The sequence below is a fragment of the Opisthorchis viverrini genome (genome assembly GCF_000715545.1).
Source record: "Opisthorchis viverrini unplaced genomic scaffold opera_v5_9, whole genome shotgun sequence".
Classification (NCBI taxonomy): Eukaryota; Metazoa; Platyhelminthes; class Trematoda; order Opisthorchiida; family Opisthorchiidae; genus Opisthorchis; species Opisthorchis viverrini.
In genome coordinates, this window is record NW_008751665.1 from 2,500,612 (window position 1) to 2,523,871 (window position 23,260).

A 23,260-nucleotide genomic window follows, 5' to 3' on the forward strand; every position below is an offset into this window, starting at 1 on the left:
AGGACAGAAGAACGCTTCTCACCCTTCGTGGATTGGGGGGTTGAAGCGGATTTTGGTATGTCGGCAAGTTTTCTACAGAAATCTGCATATTCCCAACGCGGTTATCATGACTTATTTTGACTTATTTTCAAAGAGCATGGACCGAGTTGGAGATGCATCAGCTGATCAGCTAAAAGTAGCACCTAGTTTGAGCAGATCGGGATTCATTATACGACCAAAGAATCAGTCTCACCAAGCCGTCGAAGAGCAAGCAGCATTAATCTCCATTCAGTACAATTTAGGGAGCATGCCATGCGCAAACAACAGGTTTAATGCTACTTATTCCTCACCGGCAAATCGCCTGGGAATTACTGTGACACCAGTAACAATAGCCAATAAAATTGTGCAGCCTAAAGAATGGATAACAGCGCCAAACTAGCAGAGTTGTGGTAAAGGAATGAGGACTTTGATTTGGAGAACGCGAAATATGTTTCCATAGTAAGAGAAAAGCATGATGATTAGGCTAAAGAGCTTTTCTGAAAAATGTGGATTCGTTTCATTTCATACCGTCGTCAACGGAGTCTCCTTTTGAACGTGAATATCAGTTCGGTCGCCTTTGATGCCAGTACAAAGTTTGTCTGGACTCATTAAACGGTTGTAATTGTAAAAGGCACACATTCCGGACAAACATCCTTGGACGATGTTTCACCTGAGAAACAAAAAGTACGACGAGCTCAGTAGAAAAAGTGGGAATTGCGAAATTTTGTTGGACGTGAATGCTTCGTCGGAGGACCCGAAGCAGATGACATGCGTTCTCAAGGTTTAATGGGCTTCCAGAATGACTGAGAGCTGTACAGTCATACCTTTGCGGTTCGCTTCCTTAGGCGACTACAACTGGCGCAGAAGGGGATCGCCTTGTGGTCGCCACTAAACGTGAATCCCGCTCGGCTAGGGTTAGAGTTGGTCGAACAAAATGTGTGAAAGCTGTTGAGAAACACACCGCACAGTTCACATTTGTGTTCCTGCTGCCGTATCCCTCCTTTCAATCACCGCGCGATAACTCCATCACTTGGGTAGGGGGAAATATTTGTGACGGGTTTCAGCAACTCAAAAAATAATTCACAGCTGTTTAGTCGCAAGCGCTAGCCTGGTTACAGTGTCCTGAGAGAAGGTAGTCACTCGCACAACAATAACTTCGATTTAGCGCCAGAGGGACGGGGGAATTGCATCATCAAGGAAGAAGACTGGATGTGACAACTCAAAAAAAAAGCTGAAGCTCTGCGCGTCGCAATGCTTACAAGGTCTGCGCTCATTTTCACGGCGTGCATTCGAGAAGATACTGTCGAAAGTTCAACGCTTTTCGGACCCTGCTGTCTATGCATCCACAGGGATTACTGCCGGTGCGAACCAAAATAGCAACTTGACACACCAATGATGTATACGGAATTACAGCGCGAAATCTGTTTGAGGTGCGGACATTCAAGATGTATTACGGGGAAATCTTTTGCGCAAGGCGATTAGCCACAGGGATCGAGCCAAACGGGCGTTCCATCACGTCGCAAGGGAACGGGATAGTTTTTAAAATATCGTGAAAAGCTAACCGTTTGGATTTAGTTACATTTTTAAACAAGACGGAACGTGTGCTGAAATTCCCCGTGAGGATTTTCTAGTAAAATTAAGGACAAGCAACCGAGTGCCTGTCGATCAACTGAGTGGTAAAACGAAGAAGAGAATTCCGCCAGTACGAAAGGGACATCACTGTTCATTGGGCTGCGCGTTGCTATGGTGACAGGGGATTTATGGCCTATCACAAATGTCGCCTTAATGATGGAAACACGCGGCGGAAATCAGACGCACGGTCGGTCCGAATGCAAGAAAGATCTTAAATATTTATCCCCTAAGGCTGGGCTGTTTGTTCCAAACTCTGCTAGAAATCTTAATACAAACTGAGCTGACATTCCCGCAAATAGGACTTTTTGGTTTATCGCCCCTAAACATTGTGCGTAAGGGGGGATCAGCCTTTCCAGATGTCACAGGCCATGACTCTGCTAGAGGAACGACGGACCTACGCAAACCTACAATTGAGCTTCACAGCAACTGTAACCAACTTGTGTAACCTTGTGTGAGAAAACAACTTTGTCCCACAAAATTTATTGGAATCCGATAACAATGACAGTCCAGACAGCAACTGGCTTTTTTTTCAGGTGAGATCCTCTATCCTCTGCGTATTCGATGGTGGAATGAAAGGAGACGCGACGAAAGAGTGCTGTTCAAACTGGGCTCGAGATCACCCGGTCAGTTCACCGGGTCCCCTGCCTTCAGACACCCGTGCCTAATTAAGGCCGTTTCCGCAAACCATATATCGACGTGTGAATACTGCTACTAGCCACAACTAGTTGAATCTGCAAGTGAAATCGGAGTGCGTTGTGGGAACAACAAACCGGGTGGGGTGTCCCACAAAGAATGACAGATAAGTCTGTCAGGAATTCTATTGGATAAGCGAAGACAAATTACTGCTAGCACCTCCCTTCCCCGCTGCATTAATAACTCTCTCCCTGTAAGCCCAGCACTCAGTATACCCACTCCAGTATATCCTTGAATAAGACTGCTATCAACGGGTCGCAGCACTGTAAGTTGATGCATATGAAGAAACGCTGTAATTTCGGACCGACCCCTCAGGAGTCGCGACTAACTGTCATACAGTGCCACCGGACATTGTCGTCAGCTGTTTCCGTGCAGGTGAATTCGCTGATAAAACGTGCCAAACAGCATCAGCATATTTCACAAAAACAAAATAGTCGATCGAAGGAGGTTGATGCCAGTCAGTCGGTCAAAATGATCGATCGGACATCAATCACAATGCAAATGAGTGAATTCTTCGAACATGCACAAGTTCAAGTCACGTGAAGCTTGATGCACCTAGAGAGAATTGGATTGGGAAGTAAGACTGATTAGAATTCAGAGGCTTTGATTAAACCAAACAGAGGAAAAAGTGCTGGTGAATTCTAAACAATTTCTCCATGTTAATTACGAAACCCTTCAATTGTTCCCCAGGGTGTAAGGACTGTAACTCCCAGCATGAAGGACAAATTTCCGATGGCCATATCATGCCAATTCATCCTCTAACGAAATGAGTGTTGTTCTCAAGACCTATATCAGAATGGATTGGAACATGACTTCACAAATATGATTATGGAAAGTTTTGTTGCCATTGGTACCAGCCTTTCTCCTGGACACAGACCATCTGAGTGAATGTTGTAACCCTTTTAGTGTCCGATTTTAATCTCCTTCATCTTGGGATACTTTTGAGGAGAAGGTTTCGATGGTGGTCGGACAGTCTCAACGAGACCGTTCATAATGATGAAGGTCTAGATCATTGCTCACTTCAGTCCTGGGCCAGCAGGGTCGGACGCTTTTAGGATTCTTCATCGGTGTTATGCAACATCCTACCGCAATTCATGCAGATCGGTAAAAGCTAGATAATAGCTGTTTGACTGAGTTGCACAAAACCACCAGGTGGTAGGTGGGGGATCACGTTTCCATCCTGGTTGCTTAGGTGCTTTGAAAATCTAAGCCCCGTGGTTAGGATGCAGTTCGCTTCTCATGAATTTAGTATTTCTTTCCAGATCGTGGGGTTGGGACAGCATTCCGTTGACTCGTTTCGGCACCCTCATCATCTCCCGCTTCATCCGTTTTCTGCCTCACTGAAACAGCAATGTCACTAATGGGTTCATCCTAATTTTCTTTACGCCATCGCCTCTGCTCTGAGTGTGGGGGGTTATGCCTACACATATCCCTACTCCTCTGTTTTTTATTGCCCTTCCCATGGTCGTTTTCAGTAGTTTTGGTTCAAAACTGCCTTCCTAAAATTAACATCATATCGCATCATCCGAATGAAACACACGATGAGTTATGTATTGTTGGGAATATCACTCGAATTTCTCGAGTATACTACTTATAAGATTGCTGAAAACTTTTCGACAGCCCATGACCGGTTTTGCAGTTCCGTCAAGATAATGCATTACAATTTGTCAAATACCGGACCAACCAAAATATGGAACGCCTTTTGTGCAGCACATTCAGCTGGTATACGGTCGAGTCTCGAGTCGCCACCTGCTTAATTTGCAAATAAATGCAGTTCACCAACAAGTATTCAGCTGCCCAGTGAAAAGGCCATTTCTCCGGGTCCTCGCAGCAGCAAGTAAGTTATTTTGATCCTAAGGGGCGATACCGGTTCGGAAAACCGGTACGTACGTTTAAAGCATCCCAAATACCCACTCTGCATTGGGCAGATTAAACTTGTAGAGTAAAGAAAACTTTCTGTGCAGCCTCTTCTCAAGTCCCCAGGTAACATGCAATAAACCGAGAGAAACGAGCGTAAGGCGGAACACCGATTATATAGTATGACTGCACCGGATGAAGCGACAGAAGCCACCCAGTATATCAGGCACGAAAGTGTTACAAGAGGCACGTAATAAGTATCATGTGATCAGCTGAACAGGCCCTCACTTGTGATTGTGGAGTGCGCTTAGGTCAAGGAAGCGAACAAAATGCTTTTGATCTGGTGGTAAACGTGAATCGCGACTTTTTGGCTACACCCAGAAGCCAGCGTCTGAAACCGGCTTGGTGGCGCGCGAAAAATAGGTCGGTGTTCAGGCTGAAATTTTATATTGTAATGTCCATTAATCAAACCGGTGGATGTTTTCGTCCATTTTTGATTAGTGTCTTGTAGGTTGGCGACAGCAACACATGAACTAATACGGATACACACCACAGGAACCAGTAGAGGTAACATATCTTTGGGACACTGAACAGTTACCGATCGGTGGATTTACCGACTTTAGTCGCGCTGGAAGCGGTATTTATGGCTTCAGAAAATTTAACAGTAAAAATTTCACTTGAACCATTACTGATGGATGGGAGACCGATAGATCATTCCCTTTTGGGTACTGTCACATGCTTTTCTCCGAAATCTCATCAGAATGATCGTTGCTGGATGAAATGTTATTAGCTGATGGTAGTACTTACTTAAGAAAATCCGTTGTGTTCTCAAAGACATTTCGAAAAGTTCCGCTTCCCTCATGGTGGGACAGCACTGAAAGAATTTAGTGGCTAAACTGACCAAACAGACTTGCGGTAAGTTCACTTGATCATCATTATCAACGTAAGTGAAAAACCTACAGTTCAGTCCAGTTCATCAGCTCTAAACTACGTGCCAAGGGGATGTTAATTATACCTGCCACAGTTTCGGGCACCGAAAAATGGGAGAACAGGGTAGGTGGCTCAGTGGTTAAGGCGCGAACTTATTGGACGTAAGGTCCGTGGTTCGAACCCGACCTCAGCATCTCGACTGCCCGTCTAGACTTCGGCAACCTGACAGTATCTCAGCTGTCGTGCCTCCTTCGAGTGGTGACAATGGAGCTAGGTACCGAAAGGATGTTATTGCTCAACGGAAAGGTATAACCAGGGCTGAGTGTCGATTACGTGACGTAATTTGTTTCCCTATTCATTACCTTTCCGGTGACTGCTCAGGTTTCAAGACTGAACTATTCTATTTTATACAAAGTCGACTCTATATCAACCATTTTTCTATAGTTCGATTCGTTCACACTCATTTCTGGGCTTGTTGTTGGAAATATGTCCCACTTTGAACTGAACATTTTTCCCGTTTAATTTGTCCGATAGCACACTGCCCCTTGTGTGCCATCCTGTGTTGCTAATTGCACAAGGTTCAACCTAGCCGTAAGTCTTTCTTTAATTCTCGTCACGGTTTACTGTTAATTTCATATAAAACCATGGTCTATCTATCTATACTGCCTACCCACGTCTAATTCAATATATTGTTCATCGCTCAATTACGACTATTGAACGAACGCAGGTGAAGTTCGTCGGTTTCGCCGCAATCATCACTGGCCGTCCGTCGGTGAATTAGACTACACGTTACTTGTCAGAGAGGACACCTAGATCGTGCGTTTAGGCTAATTAACCAATTCCTTGCTTTGAGATCACGGCGTTAGCACAGAGTAGTACAGTGAGTTTATAGAGTTTTGTGAGCTAGACGGTACTCTTACATACCAAATAAGTCCTAAACAGCGTAAGCAGTTTGCCAATTGTGTGGGGGTGCCTTCTCCTTTTAACCTCAAAGCTTACCTCAAAATCGCAGGTCGCATGTTCCCACCGGACACGGAGTCACTGATGGTCAAATACCGAGAGATTTCGTACATCACCTGCGCGTAGAGGCCACTCGTTACCAATTCAAAGTAGTATACTCTAACAATGATAGGCAATCTGACTTCACGCCGGCAGCATAGGTTTCAGAGACTGGCCTTCCAAATTCGAGAAGTAGTCTCGCCTTCTGACTGTCCACTGGAGCTCATACACCTGCCCAGGCGAATAAGCAAGTATGAGGCTTAAATTTGATCCCACTCAGTCTTGTAGCAGCACTTCGCACATTGCAGGCGTGAAGCTCACATCCAACCATGCAGAATTATTTAGGTTATTTACAATGATCTACATCTTTGGAGGATCTGAACCAGAAGGAGCAACTTCGTCCAGCGCGTTCAGTGCGAACATCCCAGGAACAATCCGATAACCGAGAGTTATGAGCAAGCAGAGAAGTTTCAAGTGGCATGTCAGTAGCAACGTTGAAAGGGAACGGTGAGAGAGGACAGCCTGATGTCACTGGACTTGGTGTACTCAGGCAAAAACTTACTGAACACGCGTATGCGCTCATAATTGTGCAGTGCCCCTACAAGTGGTAAAGTTTGGAAGGGACCACTTTATTCGCCAGACACCATCATCATGATCATCGTGATCATCATCATCGACAGCAGGACATTAGTGTTCAACAGTGATGTTTCACTGTCGTACGCATGAGAGTATTGTTAGTCGTGAATGTCATGGTTGTACGTGGGCTGGGATACTGTCAGGGCGCCCACACCTAGACAGGAGGACGATTGGGGTCCTCAACCAAAGCTTTTGGCTCAAAAGCCTAACCGAAAGGCAGCGGTGTTTGGCGACAAATGCAAATGCATTACCATCTCTACGGAACAGGTCGCCACACGTTCCAACCCCCGACCTGGAGGGCCAAGAAACTGTGTTCGTCAGACCCCTAACCATTGACCAACCTGGTATGAGAGACTGTGAGTGTCACGGGGACACTGCCCAGTATAGCTCAATGAATCGCTAAGGTGCGCAAACTGTCACACCACGGTAAGGTTCAGTCACTTCGTGACGGACACCATCATAGTTTCTGATGATCAACAGAGCTAGAGATCAGGAAAACAAACACTAACGGTCGTTTACACAGTGGTGCTGTTCAAGCACCTATCCTGAAGTGGAATACTGGTCAATGCATCCTCCTGGTCAATACGATGCAGCCTAATTCTCGCCCTTCACCAGAGAACACGCTGGATGCCAAGACTACCGGAGTGGTGTCATGGCGATTGTCGCAAGTTGTTGTGGTTTTCTGAAATATCTCACCCAAGGATGTTCCGTTCTCGTCTCGAATAGTTATAATCGTCAGATCTCTCACCGGTGGTACCGCATTTTTGAAAAGTATAAGGCGCAAACATTGGGGCCGGAACGATACCTCGCGACAAGAGGCGGAATTGCCTTTAACCAATTCGAAATCAACCGGCTCTTCATCTCGAATATATCCCGAATTCCGGACGATGGTACTGGCGCTACACATCGCCTTAACCACTCACTAGTCACACTTGGCTCGATCAACTTTCCTGTGTTCACGTTTAGCTGCCGTTGTCCAACACCTTTTTTGTTATGTTTTTACCGCTTTCATCTACTAACTAAAACAGCTGAGGCACCTTATCGGTTCCTAACTGCCATGCCACCCGAAGGTTGCCCGAGGGCTGGGAAACTGTCAGGTTGCCCAAGCCTAGACAGGAAGAGTCGAGAGGCAGAGGTCGAGTTCGAACCACGGGTCTTTCGGTCAGTAAATTCGCGCTCTAACCACTTGGGCCATCTCGCCCCCTGACTAAAACAGCATGCGAAGAAGTTTTGGCCCCTGAACTTGGGATAGCTTATCTCCGGAGATCATGTGATGATCTCAATGACTTCACTTCCTAAGCTCGATAGACGGATGAATTTATTAGGCCTGTCTCAGGGTTGTTACAAGAAAGAACGTCCGTGTCGTGACATTTTCCTTTCACTCAATCCAGACTATATGACTGACAGATCTTCGTTGACACCACTGAGAAAGTCGATTGTGTATATTTATCAGTTTAAACACGGATCAGCTGTCTAACACTTCCGCTTGAAGTCAGTCCGTCTGGAAGTTGCAAAAACAATCAGTCAGAATTCCTGCTCAATGATGAGAAAATCGAAATATTCTCTCACTTTTTCGCCCGACGTTTTGCTATTTCCCTCAACTTCCGTCCTAGAATACTCAGTAGCTAGAAATTAGTTTCCGCTACCATGAATTAAAATGGAGGTCGTCTTTCGATGCCTTCCGTCATTAAACGCCCCTAAAACCTCTGGTTAGGAAGTGCTCCCACTATTTTGTTCTTTACCTGCGTTACGGAGCTCACTCCAATCGGTCCTCCTCTACATCATGCAGTTCACTTTTCCACGTGGATTTCTCATATACATCTCGTCTTCAAGCTTGGCTGTCTATTTGACCCAATCTTACCCTCAATTCTGGAGTTCTCCTTGGCCAAAACTTCTTACACTACCTGGGAAAATAGCAACTTCCTAAATGATCACTGGCAAGTTCAGTCATCATTGCTTCATTGGTGCCTTATTGGTGGGCTTGCTCAATAAGACCGAATCGATATTCCTTGGTATCTCGAAAGATTTCGGCCACGTATGAGATGACAATCTGACTGATAATCGTTCATCTGTAGCAACATTTCAGCGCCTAGCTGCCATGCCATCAGAAGGAAGCACGAAGGCTGGGGTACTACCGGTTGTCCAAGCCTGGCCAGGAGAAGTCGAGAAGCCGAGTTCGGGTTCCAACCACCGACCTGTCGGTCAGTAAATTCGCGCTCTAACCAATGAGCCATCTCGCCACAAAGGCTACATCCTGAATTGCGGAACTGGACCGGTAACTTCTTGACAGACCGCTTTGTTTAGGTAGGCAATGACGGTGCTTCTCTCTCTCGGATCTATNTCAACAGGCCATGACGGCGCTTCTCTCTCTCTCGGATCTATAGGGTCGAGGCGAGCGTCGCCCAAAGTCTCATATTACCTCCATACCAGTCACCAATGATGCCTCTTCTGTTTTCGGTTGCATTCAGGTTCCGGCAGATTATGTAACCTTCCAAGTTTTCGACATCTAATCTTCTGAAAGATCAGTTTCACCTCACATAACTGGTGGCCGGGCGTGTCGCTGATCGTACAGATCCTCATGATTTGGGCTCGTTTAATACACCCCTCTAACTTACCGGTTCCGAACATATTTCGCCTTCCGTCCGCCTCCGAGGTTACTATCGATCCAGGTGTAAGAACTCGATTTCCTTTCAAACTGTCACGAATGTTTTCTCCCACATCTGCTGTAATATTTTGGGTGGTGCACCTTGGACACTTGTTTCAACGTTAGATAGCACTCAATCACAGGCTGTGCATCTAATAGGGAATGCTTCACGGACCGAAATCCACAAGCCATCTTTCAACGTCGGCTTCTCATTCCCTATTCGTCAGTTTTTCCGTCCAAATTCCATAATCATTCAGTCAGGTCAGGAAGAAAGGTCAGACTCCTGAAAGCAACCTCAGGACGCCCGGAACCTACTGCTCCACCAAAAAACTCAACAGGAAAGCCGGCAAGCATCCAGGCCAGTCAGTCATTCAATCAGTTCAGTAGAAGCTGATGAGTGTTCATGCATGCCACAGAAGCACGACCGAATGTGATCTGCGTTCAGGCCTTTCATAGAGGCATTCAGACAGCCTGGATCAATGTCAGAAAGTCCCCTTTGAATAGCGTGGGGCCGTTGTAACTTTTGCTCTCGCACTCGCACGCACTCACGCTCTCGCACTCATTTGTTCGGAATATAGCGGCTGTGTTCCCTTCTGTGAGTCTTTGTTCCCCAGCATTAGGCACTGGAGCAGGTCAGCAGCAGATATAACACAATCATTCAGTCGTCCCATCCACACATGCTTGCCATAAATTTAAGGTTTTCCGTTACACAACAAAACCAAGACTACTTGCTTATAAAATACTTCTACTTTTTGTGTAATAAATGCTTGTAATCTTGAAAGTTCAAAAACTCTAGTTTTGTGCACTACCCACAGATCGCTCATTTCCCCAGTTTCTCGTGTTTTTTTGCTTGTTTCATGTTTTTAATCGGCCCACAGGAAGGTCCCTCACAATAGGTCCGCCATTTCTCTGTAGGCCACACACGTACGTGATAGGGAATTTACACTCTCGCTTACTCAAGTAATTGGTGGGAAACGATTATCCAATAAAAGAGACCAGAGCTGAAAACAATAGGCACAAGTGGGTGTGTTTGTTTGGGACTGGGATAGAAAAGATTGGCCACAAAACTTCAGAAACAACGGAATCTATAACGATCACGTGAATGGTGGGTGTAGTCTATGAGTTTCAGGGTAGAAAGTGACCTACATAATGAACTGGTCGTATGCTGTGAGCATAGGTACGGGACCGAAACTGGACGTCGATGTGCAAGTCGCTAATTTCTGACTGCTGAAATACATACCTATTTATCTCAGTTCTCCACAACAAATCACCTACTATCGTATGACTGAGTCCAAGTATGAGTTCAATTAATTCTACACCTTCTGTCAACCTGACACCAAATCACCTACTATCGTATGACTGAGTTCAATTAATTCTACACTTTCTGTCAACCTGAACAACGTGCATTAATCTACTGCCTCGATACTAATTTCCCTCCTATCGACTATCTTACCTCTGAAACAATCTTACAATCCCGTATAAAAAGGCTTAATGCGCTTATGAAGAGTTTGGTGATCTTCAGAAAGCCAGTTGCATCAGATCAGTAGTCTGGGAAGTACCCTGCGCTCTACAAATAAGAGTGCTTTGGTGAAACAGATCTCCGAAACACAGTCATCTTTGCACTGCTGTGATTGCTGGCTCCATAAGGCTGGATGCAATTAGACATAGTCAAACTGTTCATTCTCCGAGCCAGTAACTGAAGTCAATATACTGGAAAAAAGCAGCTTTTGTCCAACCAGACTACCGGTCCCAAACTGGCGAATGTTCAAGTTTGTCCGGTAAATCCCAAAGACGCACATCTCTGTGAATGTTTGCTGCATAAGGCTACCTCCTCAGCATCGAAACCCACAAATTTTGCGAAGCCATTAAAAAAAGTACCGAAACTGATAAGGGAAAGGAAGCGAATAAATATGAAGTCTTGATCGTATTAGCCAACTAAGGTGTCGTTAATGTAAAACCCCGAACTGGCCAGTTTGACAACTAATCATCGCAAAGCATATCGGGATGCACCTGAATCAGATATTCATCGTGAGGTCGATGACCGCGTACTTTGGAAGCTAAGAGTTTGCAACCGCTTGCAATGAAGACCAAATAAACAGGCACTATGAACAAAAGACACACGGGTACAATAATCTGAGCTCGAGTGTTGCCAAGCATCTCAGCTTCCTTTTGGATCGTCGACCGTCAATCGAATCAGCCACTGTTGTGTCGGGTCCCTGATTCGATTTCACGCTGTTCGACCACGAACGGATGCTCAACAGTGTAATCAACTCGCACTTAGACATGGGCCACTTAATCATTAGTCACATAATTCACACCATTTGGTCACGCATTGAATGGCTCCTCAAGTGACAACTTTTCAAACGGACGACCCATGTTAGTTGTGGGATTTCTTTTTCAGCAAACTACTTACAGTTTGTAGGTAGCGGGGAGCATTGGAAACTCAGATTTGAATCACATGCCCCAAATTACGTTAACATCTGCTGAGGAGCAGGTAAGCCCGTCGAACTGTCATCCTTGATGGGAATCCTCAGCAGTGCAAGGTTCACGATCCTTTAGGTGGGGGGTGCAAACCTGCGACCTTCCGGCCAGTAGTTCAACACTGAGATGTCCCACTTCACTTGCAGGAAAGAATTTCTCCAATATCTGAAAACTCCTGAAGCCGAAACCCAGTTCAAAGTTGTACGCAGATGTTAGTTTTGTTCAGTGATACATAAGAAACTTCATGACAGTGGGCAGCTGGAAAATTATAGTAGCTTGGATAATCCGGCCGGTACGCGGTTTGTCCTGCATGCTTATTCCAGGTGTATTAAAGGGAAGTGGTGCCTCGTTGGCACGTTTTAGTTGTTCTTCAAGAATTGATAATCCTTGCTTCGTCGTGTTCTGCAGCTTGGGGCTATCATATGGAACACGTGAATAGGTACGGAATAAGTGTCTAAAGATGAGAACCACTGGTCTGGTTCTACCTGAGACGTTAATTTGAACGCAAGTTTTGAAATGTCCACAAGGAAAAACGAGGAAGTTCAAGTGCATTGTGGTGTGAGAAAACGAAACACAGACTCACTAAGTCACAACACGACATGGCCCAGCATGACTTAGACACACTAGAGCAGAAAACTTCAAGTGTAATCGTCTGCGCCGCTTAACATTGGTATTTAAACGAATTCCACACCGGTACAGTTGAAACAAAATCATTAAGAACAACCGGCAGATCTAACGGTAATTACTTTTAGAAGTGGGGTGTAAGGAGGAAACGTGCACCAATCGAGTTAGGCGCCGCTACGGTCTAATCCGTACATCATTCGTCAATGTATCGGATCGCTTGTTTGCCCATCGTCGAGGCGAGCTCTGATTGGTCGAAGATGTGGACCAAACAGCTAATCATGATTCAGTATCCGCCGAGTGCCGGTTGGCAATGGCACGAACAGAAGTCGTCCGAATTTCTAGAATGTTGTCGCCGCACACACTTGAACTGTGACGCGCTGTACAGGGTTTTTTGCCTGTATTTGGGCGCTTAATAGACTTTGTGAACCCCTGTCGTTCTTTTAGTGAAAATGCCAGTTTGGAAGGATCAGACCGAGAACGGTGCTGGGGAATTACCGTTATTACATGGAGGGAGTAGAGACCAGAGATTTCTGATGGTAATCGATAGATTCAACAACCAAAAACCACCCACAGATGTACTAAAACATCGGTTAAGGTATATCACACTCAGACAAACAGGATCTATCATAATCCTTGTAGACAGTATGCTCAGTTAGAAACCTAGCTGCTGCGCAGCAGCAAACCCCGTAATGACTGAGCATGTGAGCACATCAAAGTAGACGAAGTGTATAGGAGAACACTTGTTAGACGTGAAACGCTACCATTGCTGGACAACAAACGATCAACCAGAACAGACCGGGTGAGCGACTGAAAAACGGGTCGGTCTCACGTCTAACAAACAACTACCTATAAAGTAAATAACAGCCGACAGACTGTAACGTCTCAGGAAGATACACGAATAAAGCTTAGTTAACCGGCTAAATGGTTATTCAGAAGCAAGTTTTCTGATCAGATCTCTTTGGATATTTGCACAGTAAATGTTGCCATACGTCGGTAAAACTCATGTCAACTTGTTTGCAAATAATTATGTTGTAAGTCACCCACTTATTCCAATTTCAAAAGACTATACAAGACAGCTGAAACGGTGCGCGACTGGAACCAAGGGCTGCAAAACGGGCCTGGATGTATGTGAAGTTGTATGATTTGTGGCTACGCCAGCGTCCTATGGGTGGAAATACCATAGAATAACCTGTGCAGTCCAGGTAATCTCCTACCTTCTTCGTTTCATGGCACAAGGAGAAATGAGGCTGACCGGGTGGAAATTCAGCACTTGTTAAGTGAACGTAAACAACAGTCGTATCTGACTGTCACTTCTACGAATTAGAAATCTTACAGTAACCTTGGATGAAAACTCAATCAAAAAGGTCGCGGTACCTTCATCTGCTTTCTTGTGATTGTCATTCTATACAAATAAGCAAAAAAATTGGTTCATAACTTACATTATCTACAATTTAAAGGCATGCATGTCGACGAAGGCCAGATATAAGATTTGACCATCAAGCGGGATTATGGCGAGTGTTACAAAAACCGGCAAAGGAGTGAGCACGCTGAAAAGCCAAGGAGCACCGTACAGCTGTTTTTCATTTTAAATAACCTAAATGATTCTGCTGCACAGTTTAGGAAGCGCCTCGCCCTCATGAAGTGCAAAGTGCTGCCACAATATTGGGTGGGATCAAACCTAGATCTCATGCTTCCAGGTAAACCGACCGATGCAGTGAATAAGTTCGTTTACCTGAGCGGTTGTGAAAGAGGAAACCACGTCCCGAGTTGGAGTTAATACAACCACCGGAGTATCTGAAATTCGCCACGACACCAGCGTTTTTCCCTGAATTGCAAGCGACATGCTCAAAAGCCGCACGTTCCGAAGCATGACCGCAATTTGAAAGTGTAAGACGCATGCCAAAAGATGTTACGATGATAGTGAGTTTCTTCAACACGTCTTATGGTTGGCCATCGTCTTCAGAGATTAGGATGTCATCTGTTCACTCCAAAACGACAGTAATTGAAACAACGAGGTTTCGAACGCCCTCCAGTGTTCGTCACAATATTTGAATGACGATGAGGTTGAACAAAAGTGAAGCAGACAGCAACTCCTGCGGAGAAGCCCTTAAACTCTCACACGTCCGAGCGTCCTTCGATAAGAGAATTAATTATGTTCACAAACATCTGGAGCAACCCCTTTTGAGCAAGTGTGCTTAGAAGTACTGGCCGATCGACAGAAGTAAATGTACCCATGAAGTCAAGTCACACCGAGATGGTGGGTCGCTTTTACATATGGCGCTGCTCTAAAACCTGATTGAAAGTGAAGACGTAGTCTATGCAACCTATACCCAGTCAAAACCCCGCCTAAAGCTCACTGGTCAAAGTCCAACGTTCCGTCCTAAGATAACGAGAAATTAGTAACTCCACAAGCTTTGTTGCGACGGAAGCTAAACTGGCGCCTGTGATTACTAGATTCAGTGTGAGTGCTTTTTCCGAAGATGGGAACGGCTATCTAATGAATCTAGTTGTCTGGGACGGTTCGTCTTCTCCTGATAGACAGATAGACGCACATAAGTTAGACAGGCACTGAGTGAGAAATGCAACCCTGTCATTGAACACAGAAGACCAAGAGCACGATGACATTCGAGTGAGAATATGCACCTTGAACAAGCATTGATGACATTGAGTCATAAGGCCGTTAATATTGATGTACACATCTGAAGGGGGAGGAAAGCATCGTTTTTAAAAACCGGCAACGAACAGACGCACACCACTTAAGGAGAAAGACATGCTTCAACCGGTAAGCACGTCTCACCCGCATCCGGAGTGATCGATTCTCAAAAGAATCAATTACCACTTAGTGGCGCACAGACTTTTAGAAAGGCACCATTAACCGTTGACGTGTCTGGTTGTTGGTGGTGCCAAACTTGTCGAGTATTTACACACGATAAGTGGGTTGTTGGCGTAAAAACGAAAAAACGTATTTCATACAGAAGCGATGACGCAGTGAGGTTCAACAGATTCCGTGAATGCTACTAACATAAAACACTGATCCGTGTTGGAAGTGTGGTGTAGGTATTGTAAACCAATCTGAAAATACTACAGGAGGGCTCCGGAGCGCCAAAAATGTTCTTCAAAATCAGATATTGAGAATTGTGGCATGCACTGCAGGAATAGAGAGAAAACATACTTGATACTGCATCGCCTTATTGCGACTGGAAGGTTCTTTGCCGTGTAAACGGATCTTAATGTCAGTAAATCAGATTACCCTCAATTAGTCTTCCAAAGACAAGTCACCCAAACAGAAAAGAAAGAAAGCGTTCAGCTGTAGCACCCTTCCGGTGCCTAGCTGCCATGCCACCCGAAGGAAGCACGAGGGCTAGGATACTGCCAGGTTGCCCAAGCCTAAACAGGGGAAGTCGAGTGGCGGAGGTCGGATTCGAACCACGAAACTTCCCGTCAGTAAATTCGCGCCATCTCGCCCCCGGAGGACAGATGTCGAAATTCTGGGCTTTAATACACACCGGAGTTCTCTGATCCCAACCATCAGGTATCCTTCGCATACGTTCAGGGTCGAGCGCACAACCCGCGTCGTCTCAAATAGCGCAGAGCTTCACATACTTGTAGATGCACTAACGAACGAGAGCGGCCATTCAATTTGTCGTTGGATTAACAGCATTATCAAGGAGAGGCTACACGTCCATTAGGCGAACCATCCACAGAACAGGGTGTGCTTTGATTGATTGGAATATTGTCCATTGGCTCAGCGCATCACGTCACGAATGGCCCAGTGTGACCATGCGGAGAATTCCATCATTTGTTCTGTAAACAAATTTGTAGGTAGGTACTGGACCTAACTTGACAGTATGACGATTCTCCTGTGTGTTTATCGATCTTCACGTGGTTTACTCAGTCACAACCTGCGTACCAGCTACTCACCTTGCGACGAAAGCCGCCCCATCCGATATTGGTATGCCAGCATTCGTGTGTGTCTGCGTAGGTGTGTCACTGCACCTACTTACCCGTCCGCGTTCGTACTCCATCTTCTGGGTCTGCTATTTGTCCTGCCGCAGCACTCGTGTGATCACACAGCAAGACAGAACCATGAGACTGGCCACGGAATGGACCAACGCAACCCATACCACCGAGCCAACATTCCGAACACCGTTATCTCTGGTGTGTGGACCTTGATGCTGCGCTGTGCCGGTCCGTGACACAAGGACGCCAAGGATGTGGACAAGTGAGGTTTGTTGTGTAATTTTGTTTACCCATGTGTAGATTTTCGAACCGAACACTTTCGTTTGATATTCTCGATCGCCAAACCTATGCGTGACTCGACATTCCGCCACCGGGAACCCAACAGTCCCACATTAGTTCCAGCTGTCGTGGGTTCTGATTTACACCCTCAAGCGGACCATAGCAGCTGCATGACCACAGCCACGTGGGTCGAGACTGTCTAAAACTGCGCTGGGATTATCCCTGGGACCAACACACTCATTCCAAGACGCAGTAGCGTAGAGAAAGTAACAGCAGTATGGAAAAGTACGTATTTGAGAAGAATCACACTTGTCAATTGGCCGAACCCATCTCGTCCAGGTTGCGGTCCAGTAGGGGATCGGGTTTATCCCAACTTAGCCTATATTACGGCTCTACTGAATACTTAATACATCTAAATAGAACAAACATTCGGAATTTCGGAAACATCATGTGAGAAAAAAACATGTGCGCATCCTCACTTACTTCCCCTCTTGAACATTCTGGTAAATTTTGCGTGCAGTCTCAATGAATACATCATCCACATTGGTTCCGCTGTAAGATGAACAAGAGAAAAACTGAGTGCAGCACATACGAAGAATTCACTCATGGTGAGAAAATGTCCCACAAAGTGAAGTTAAAAATCTGATACGTATGCACACATGTCAGATTAAACAACGGCCAATCACCGATTGCACGATCAATAATTTTCTTATGGAGTTTCTTTAATTTCCTCACTTTCCTTACTTCTGGAATACACTTCCCAGTGGTAGCGCCACGGACGCTTAAAGCCTGCTGGACAAGTTTTAATTAGTTGCAGGGTTCACATCGATGCCAGTCGCGTTCGAGCAGCCCTCCTCATGCAATTATTCTAGTGGGACCACATCAAAGATGGAAAGCATTGGACTTGAGTTTCCTTCTGCCTAATGATAAAATGATTATCGTTCAGTTGTAACACCCATTCGGTGCCTAGCTACCATGTCACTCGAAAGTAGCACGAGGGCTGAGATACTGTCAGGTTGCCCAAGCCAAGACAGCAGTAGTTGAGATGCTTAGGTTGGTTTCGCACCACAGGCCTTCCGGTTAGTAAGGTCGGTCCTTAACCAATGAGCTATCCCGAGCTCATCAGCAATCCGTATCCTCTATTGTGTCAAGACTTTGAACTCCGGACAACTGAACTGCAAGTCGAGCGTGTTGCTAGTATTTCACCAGCGCACACTGGACGCATTTGAATTACCACACCTGAATAGGCAAACGTCTTCACACATAAATTGCCTATGACCACTCAAAAACACGCTCAACACATTGTTTTGTTATGGAAAAAAGTTTCAATCCTGGTTTGTAAGTATGGCACGTACACCATTTTACACCGGCTACCGAATGCGCACTTGGCACCTATGTGCGGAAAGCATAGGAGGGGTGTGTATCAGGATTTTTCTTGTTCGGTGTTTACCCTAAAAATATCGTTATTTCGCTGAAAGTTGTTAAAATGCGACAACTGTCACGGTCATCTAAAGATGTCATTCACGAGTGAGAGCGCCCTGTGCAATAACATGGACAGAGCATGCATCGACTGTTGTGGTAGAATGACATCGTAGTACCTGCGCGCATAAAACCAAAGAATAATTGTACGCTACGCTCAATTATTTCTTTGTAAATGCGTGATCGAAGAACAAACTAAATTCGAATGTAGGTATCCGAGGTTGGAAAGTGTCAGATTTTTCGCAGTCCACCAACGCCGACGGGTGAGTTCCCTTCAGCAAACAACACAAATTATGCTCACGAACAGTGACACGGAGACCGACGCCTAGCTGAGCAGCTCCACGAGTAAGCATAACCGAGTTTTCAATGCGCACCAAAAACGAAGTAAACAAGTTTAAGTAAAATGTTGCTAGGTTAAGGCAATGTTTGGGCATCGCTACGCATGAGTTTGCGTCCGGGTCAACGGTTTTTGGAGAAATTTTGGGCTAAGGATTAGTATTGCTGGGTAGTTGTGAGAAATTGCCGGCAAACCAATCACATCGTCTAAGCGTACCACGTTCACCTTTTCAGACGGGATGACTCAGGCGCGTTCAGCCATGCACTGGTGGTTTGGTAACACGCTCGACTCACATGTCAGATGTCCTGAGTTCGAATCTTGGCACAACCCATAGTAATATAATTTCTCATATCGAAAAGATTTACTACCGAGACGGAATACCCTGATTGAAGAACCTTATGCCACTGGCTGAATTGAAGCGGTCGTCAAGATGAACACATGATACCCTAATAACCGTAAATACGATATCCTACCATATCAGCTAGCATTTCTGGACTTGAAGTGGTCACTATTTTAGCTTATAATATAGGGCTGCGCGACGTATTGAAGTGAACGAACCTACATATTCATGTAGTCCGCAATTCTGTCGTAAGTTCTGTTATCATATTAAACACATGTACCTTCGCGACCAACTACAACGTATAATGGCTCTTGTTGGACCAGATGATAAACGAACGTTGAAGAAGTTGCACTGGTCAGGCTCAGTCTCGGAATGATAAGTACAGAAACGGTGGTGCCGTCAGTCCGGAAAGTAGGCTACAACGTATTAATGCAACTAAATTTCGTTAACCGGTGAAGAAAGCGTGCGCTACGGTTCACGTCGGCTAACTTACTCAAGAGTAAAAGTCCCATCGAGGATACATTTTGCAATTCACTGAAGGGCAGCAGCATAGCACAACAAATAGCAGATCACTAAAAAGGCACAAGAATGCCACCAAATATCCCAAAAATCCACTTGAAACCGCTAATTCGTAAGTACACGTCATCATCATCATCATCATCAGAGACAGCAACATCAGTGTTGACACTGATGCTTCACCAGTGTACAACCACAAAGTTCATGTAATTAAGTCTCAGAGTGAAAGTGTGAGTGAGTGAGTGAGTGAGTGAGTGAGTGAGTGAGTGAGTGAGTGAGTGAGTGAGTGAGTGAGTGAGTGAGTGAGTGAGTGAGGGGACCTGGTGCTGGTCTGTCAAACATTCTGAGGTACCTACACCCCAAAGCGATCAATCAAATAATCTGAAAAGAAACTGACAGCATGAACGCCACTGACACCGACCAACCGCCATTCTATGCAATGTCTCCAGCCAAGCGCAAGGGTGTCACGAGGACCCCATCCTGGAAGGCGTACAACACCAACATCACCCAAACTCTTCATGATCTCTTTCACGCCTTTCTACCAAGTCATGTACTGTCCATCTCGCGGTTCGCGCCATCGTGAAGGAGACACGGAGAACACTCGCCCCGGTAGATGGTGCTTGGGCATGCGTAGAACATGGTCGATTCATCGTAGTCAATGGTGCTGAATGTTTTTTGCGATCAAACTACCTGCTGCACGACCAAATACCCGTTTCCTAATCAACTCGTTACTAGAAATCCAATGGAGCCCACCGCGCAGGTTCGAATACTTCCCGCGACGCGCCCTTTGTACGGCAGCACAGCATCATGTTGAGCACCGATGTCGTGCCGTCCATTATGATGATGATGAAAACCAGCAACGCTTCTGAGACATCGGTGGTCAAGAATCTGAAGACGCCTAACATCATCAGTCTGCGGAGACCATGTCGCGCAGCCACACAACAAAACGGCTCTTACTGTAGCCTGGTACAGGCAATCCTTAAAATCTAGTGATATGCCTTTTGAACGCCAAAGGTGACGCAAATTAGCAAGCGTGATTCAAACCTTTGAGATTCTTGCACTGACTTCAGAAGACACTTACATCAGAGCTAATACAAATACCGAGGTATGTAGAATTTTCCACGACGCCCAGTGATTCTCCCTGAACTGCATAGTGTACGTTCAAGGCCTACACGTTATGAAGTATGGCCGCACTTTGAAGGTGCAGGGTGCATGCCGAAAGATTGCATGACGGTGGTCGGTCTCTTAAATAGGACGCGTGTTCCGCCTTGGTCTTCAAAGATAAGGGCGATGTCATTTGCGTACTCCAGAAACAGTTTGAGCACAGTTTTGAAGATCCTCCATTGTTCACCACATTAGTTCATGAATGACGAAATTAAACAATAACGAGTGAGTGGCATCCTTTTCTGACACTACTGTTGTACGGAGACCACACCATACACATAAGGATAAGATAATGCTCACAAAATTCAGCGGCAAACTATGCTGAGCAAGCGTAGTTAACAGCACTGATGTGTGAGTGAGTGAGTGAGTGAGTGAGTGAGGGGACCTGGTGCTGGTCTGTCAAACATTCTGAGGTACCTACACCCCAAAGCGATCAATCAAATAATCTGAAAAGAAACTGACAGCATGAACGCCACTGACACCGACCAACCGCCATTCTATGCAATGTCTCCAGCCAAGCGCAAGGGTGTCACGAGGACCCCATCCTGGAAGGCGTACAACACCAACATCACCCAAACTCTTCATGATCTCTTTCACGCCTTTCTACCAAGTCATGTACTGTCCATCTCGCGGTTCGCGCCATCGTGAAGGAGACACGGAGAACACTCGCCCCGGTAGATGGTGCTTGGGCATGCGTAGAACATGGTCGATTCATCGTAGTCAATGGTGCTGGATGTTTTTTGCGATCAAACTACCTGCTGCACGACCAAATACCCGTTTCCTAATCAACTCGTTACTAGAAATCCAATGGAGCCCACCGCGCAGGTTCGAATACTTCCCGCGACGCGCCCTTTGTACGGCAGCACAGCATCATGTTGAGCACCGATGTCGTGCCGTCCATTATGATGATGATGAAAACCAGCAACGCTTCTGAGACATCGGTGGTCAAGAATCTGAAGACGCCTAACATCATCAGTCTGCGGAGACCATGTCGCGCAGCCATACAACAAAACAGCTCTTACTGTAGCCTGGTACAGGCAATCCTTAAAATCTAGTGATATGCCTTTTGAACGCCAAAGGTGACGCAAATTAGCAAGCGTGATTCAAACCTTTGAGATTCTTGCACTGACTTCAGAAGACACTTACATCAGAGCTAATACAAATACCGAGGTATGTAGAATTTTCCACGACGCCCAGTGATTCTCCCTGAACTGCATAGTGTACGTTCAAGGCCTACACGTTATGAAGTATGGCCGCACTTTGAAGGTGCAGGGTGCATGCCGAAAGATTGCATGACGGTGGTCGGTCTCTTAAATAGGACGCGTGTTCCGCCTTGGTCTTCAAAGATAAGGGCGATGTCATTTGCGTACTCCAGAAACAGTTTGAGCACAGTTTTGAAGATCCTCCATTGTTCACCACATTAGTTCATGAATGACGAAATTAAACAATAACGAGTGAGTGGCATCCTTTTCTGACACTACTGTTGTACGGAGACCACACCATACACATAAGGATAAGATAATGCTCACAAAATTCAGCGGCAGATTATGCTGAGCAAGCGTAGTTAACAGCACTGATCGATCGACAGAATCGAACGCACCCTTGAAGTTAAGCAGCACCTAAATTGTGGGTTGTCTGCACATGTGGCGTTGCTCTTATAGTTGACAGAGTGGGAAGATGCGGTCAACACAGCCTTTACCCGGTCGAAATACCGCTTGATTCTCACGAGTCAAGACTTCGCGTGCCACCGTAAGACGACAAGGAATCAATGAGACGCTGGAAGCCTTGTTACAACAGGAGTCGAACTAACATCTTTGTGGTCACTGAATTACCTATGGGTTTGAAAATACATACTCTTATCGATTTACTCCAGCTGTCTAGGATGGTCTATTTCCCTCAGATAGATCCAAATAGGTTAGCCAGGCACTGAATAAGACACCCAGTATCATCCTTGAGAACAACAGGTAGAAGGTCGTCAGGACCAGGGGAACGATGACGCTTGGATAGAGAAATACACTCAGACACTTGACAACCCGTCACGAAGAGACTGGACCTTACCGTGGTGTGACGGTTTGCGCACCTCAGCGATCCATTGAGCTGTACTGGGGAGTTCCCGCGACATTCACAGGGTCTCTCATACAAGGTTGGTCAACAGCTAGAGGTCTGACGAACAGTCTTCTGGTCCTCCAGATTGAGGGTTAGAACATGTGGCGACTTGTGCCGTTGAAATGGTAATGCATTTGCGTTTCCCGCCGAACACCGCTGCCTTGAGGTTAGGCCGTTAAGCCAACTGCTTTGGTTGAGGACCCTAATCGGCGCCTTGACAGTATCCCACCCAACGTACAACGATAAACTGCACACATACAAATAAACTCATGCCACATCGGCCGTCATCATCATCATTGTCAGCTGTAATAACCGCGTACTCGTCGTACAGTGGTTGTAGCTGCCGCAGTTTCGTTCACCGATGATTTAGGGGGGTGGGGGAGGTAGCTGCGCATAGCAGGCGGGAGCTGATAAATTGGTGCATAAATCCAGCACTGCCAGTAGGCTGTCAAGTGGGGGGGGCGTTGAAAAAGGAGCTATACATTGAAGGCAATAGCTTGGATGCACGAGCGCCCAGGGCCGACTGGGTCCTATCTGACAATGTCTCTAGCCATTGATGTGGCTC

General features: G+C 45.8%; 2 protein-coding genes across 2 annotated transcripts in view; one reads left to right on the forward strand and one right to left on the reverse strand.

Annotated features, from left to right (window-relative positions):
- T265_00900 (hypothetical protein) overlaps nucleotides 1-805 on the forward strand; it is a gene marked incomplete at both ends in the record, with an annotated part of 1,199 nt that extends 394 nt beyond the window's left edge. Inside the window, one exon of the mRNA XM_009164795.1 lies at nucleotides 650-805. Coding sequence (XP_009163059.1) covers nucleotides 650-805 — 156 coding nt within the window. The remainder of the gene's footprint in view (nucleotides 1-649) is intronic.
- T265_12666 (hypothetical protein) overlaps nucleotides 1-23,260 on the reverse strand; it is a gene marked incomplete at both ends in the record, with an annotated part of 41,324 nt that overhangs the window by 4,158 nt on the left and 13,906 nt on the right. Inside the window, one exon of the mRNA XM_009164848.1 lies at nucleotides 17,237-17,305. Coding sequence (XP_009163112.1) covers nucleotides 17,237-17,305 — 69 coding nt within the window. The remainder of the gene's footprint in view (nucleotides 1-17,236; nucleotides 17,306-23,260) is intronic.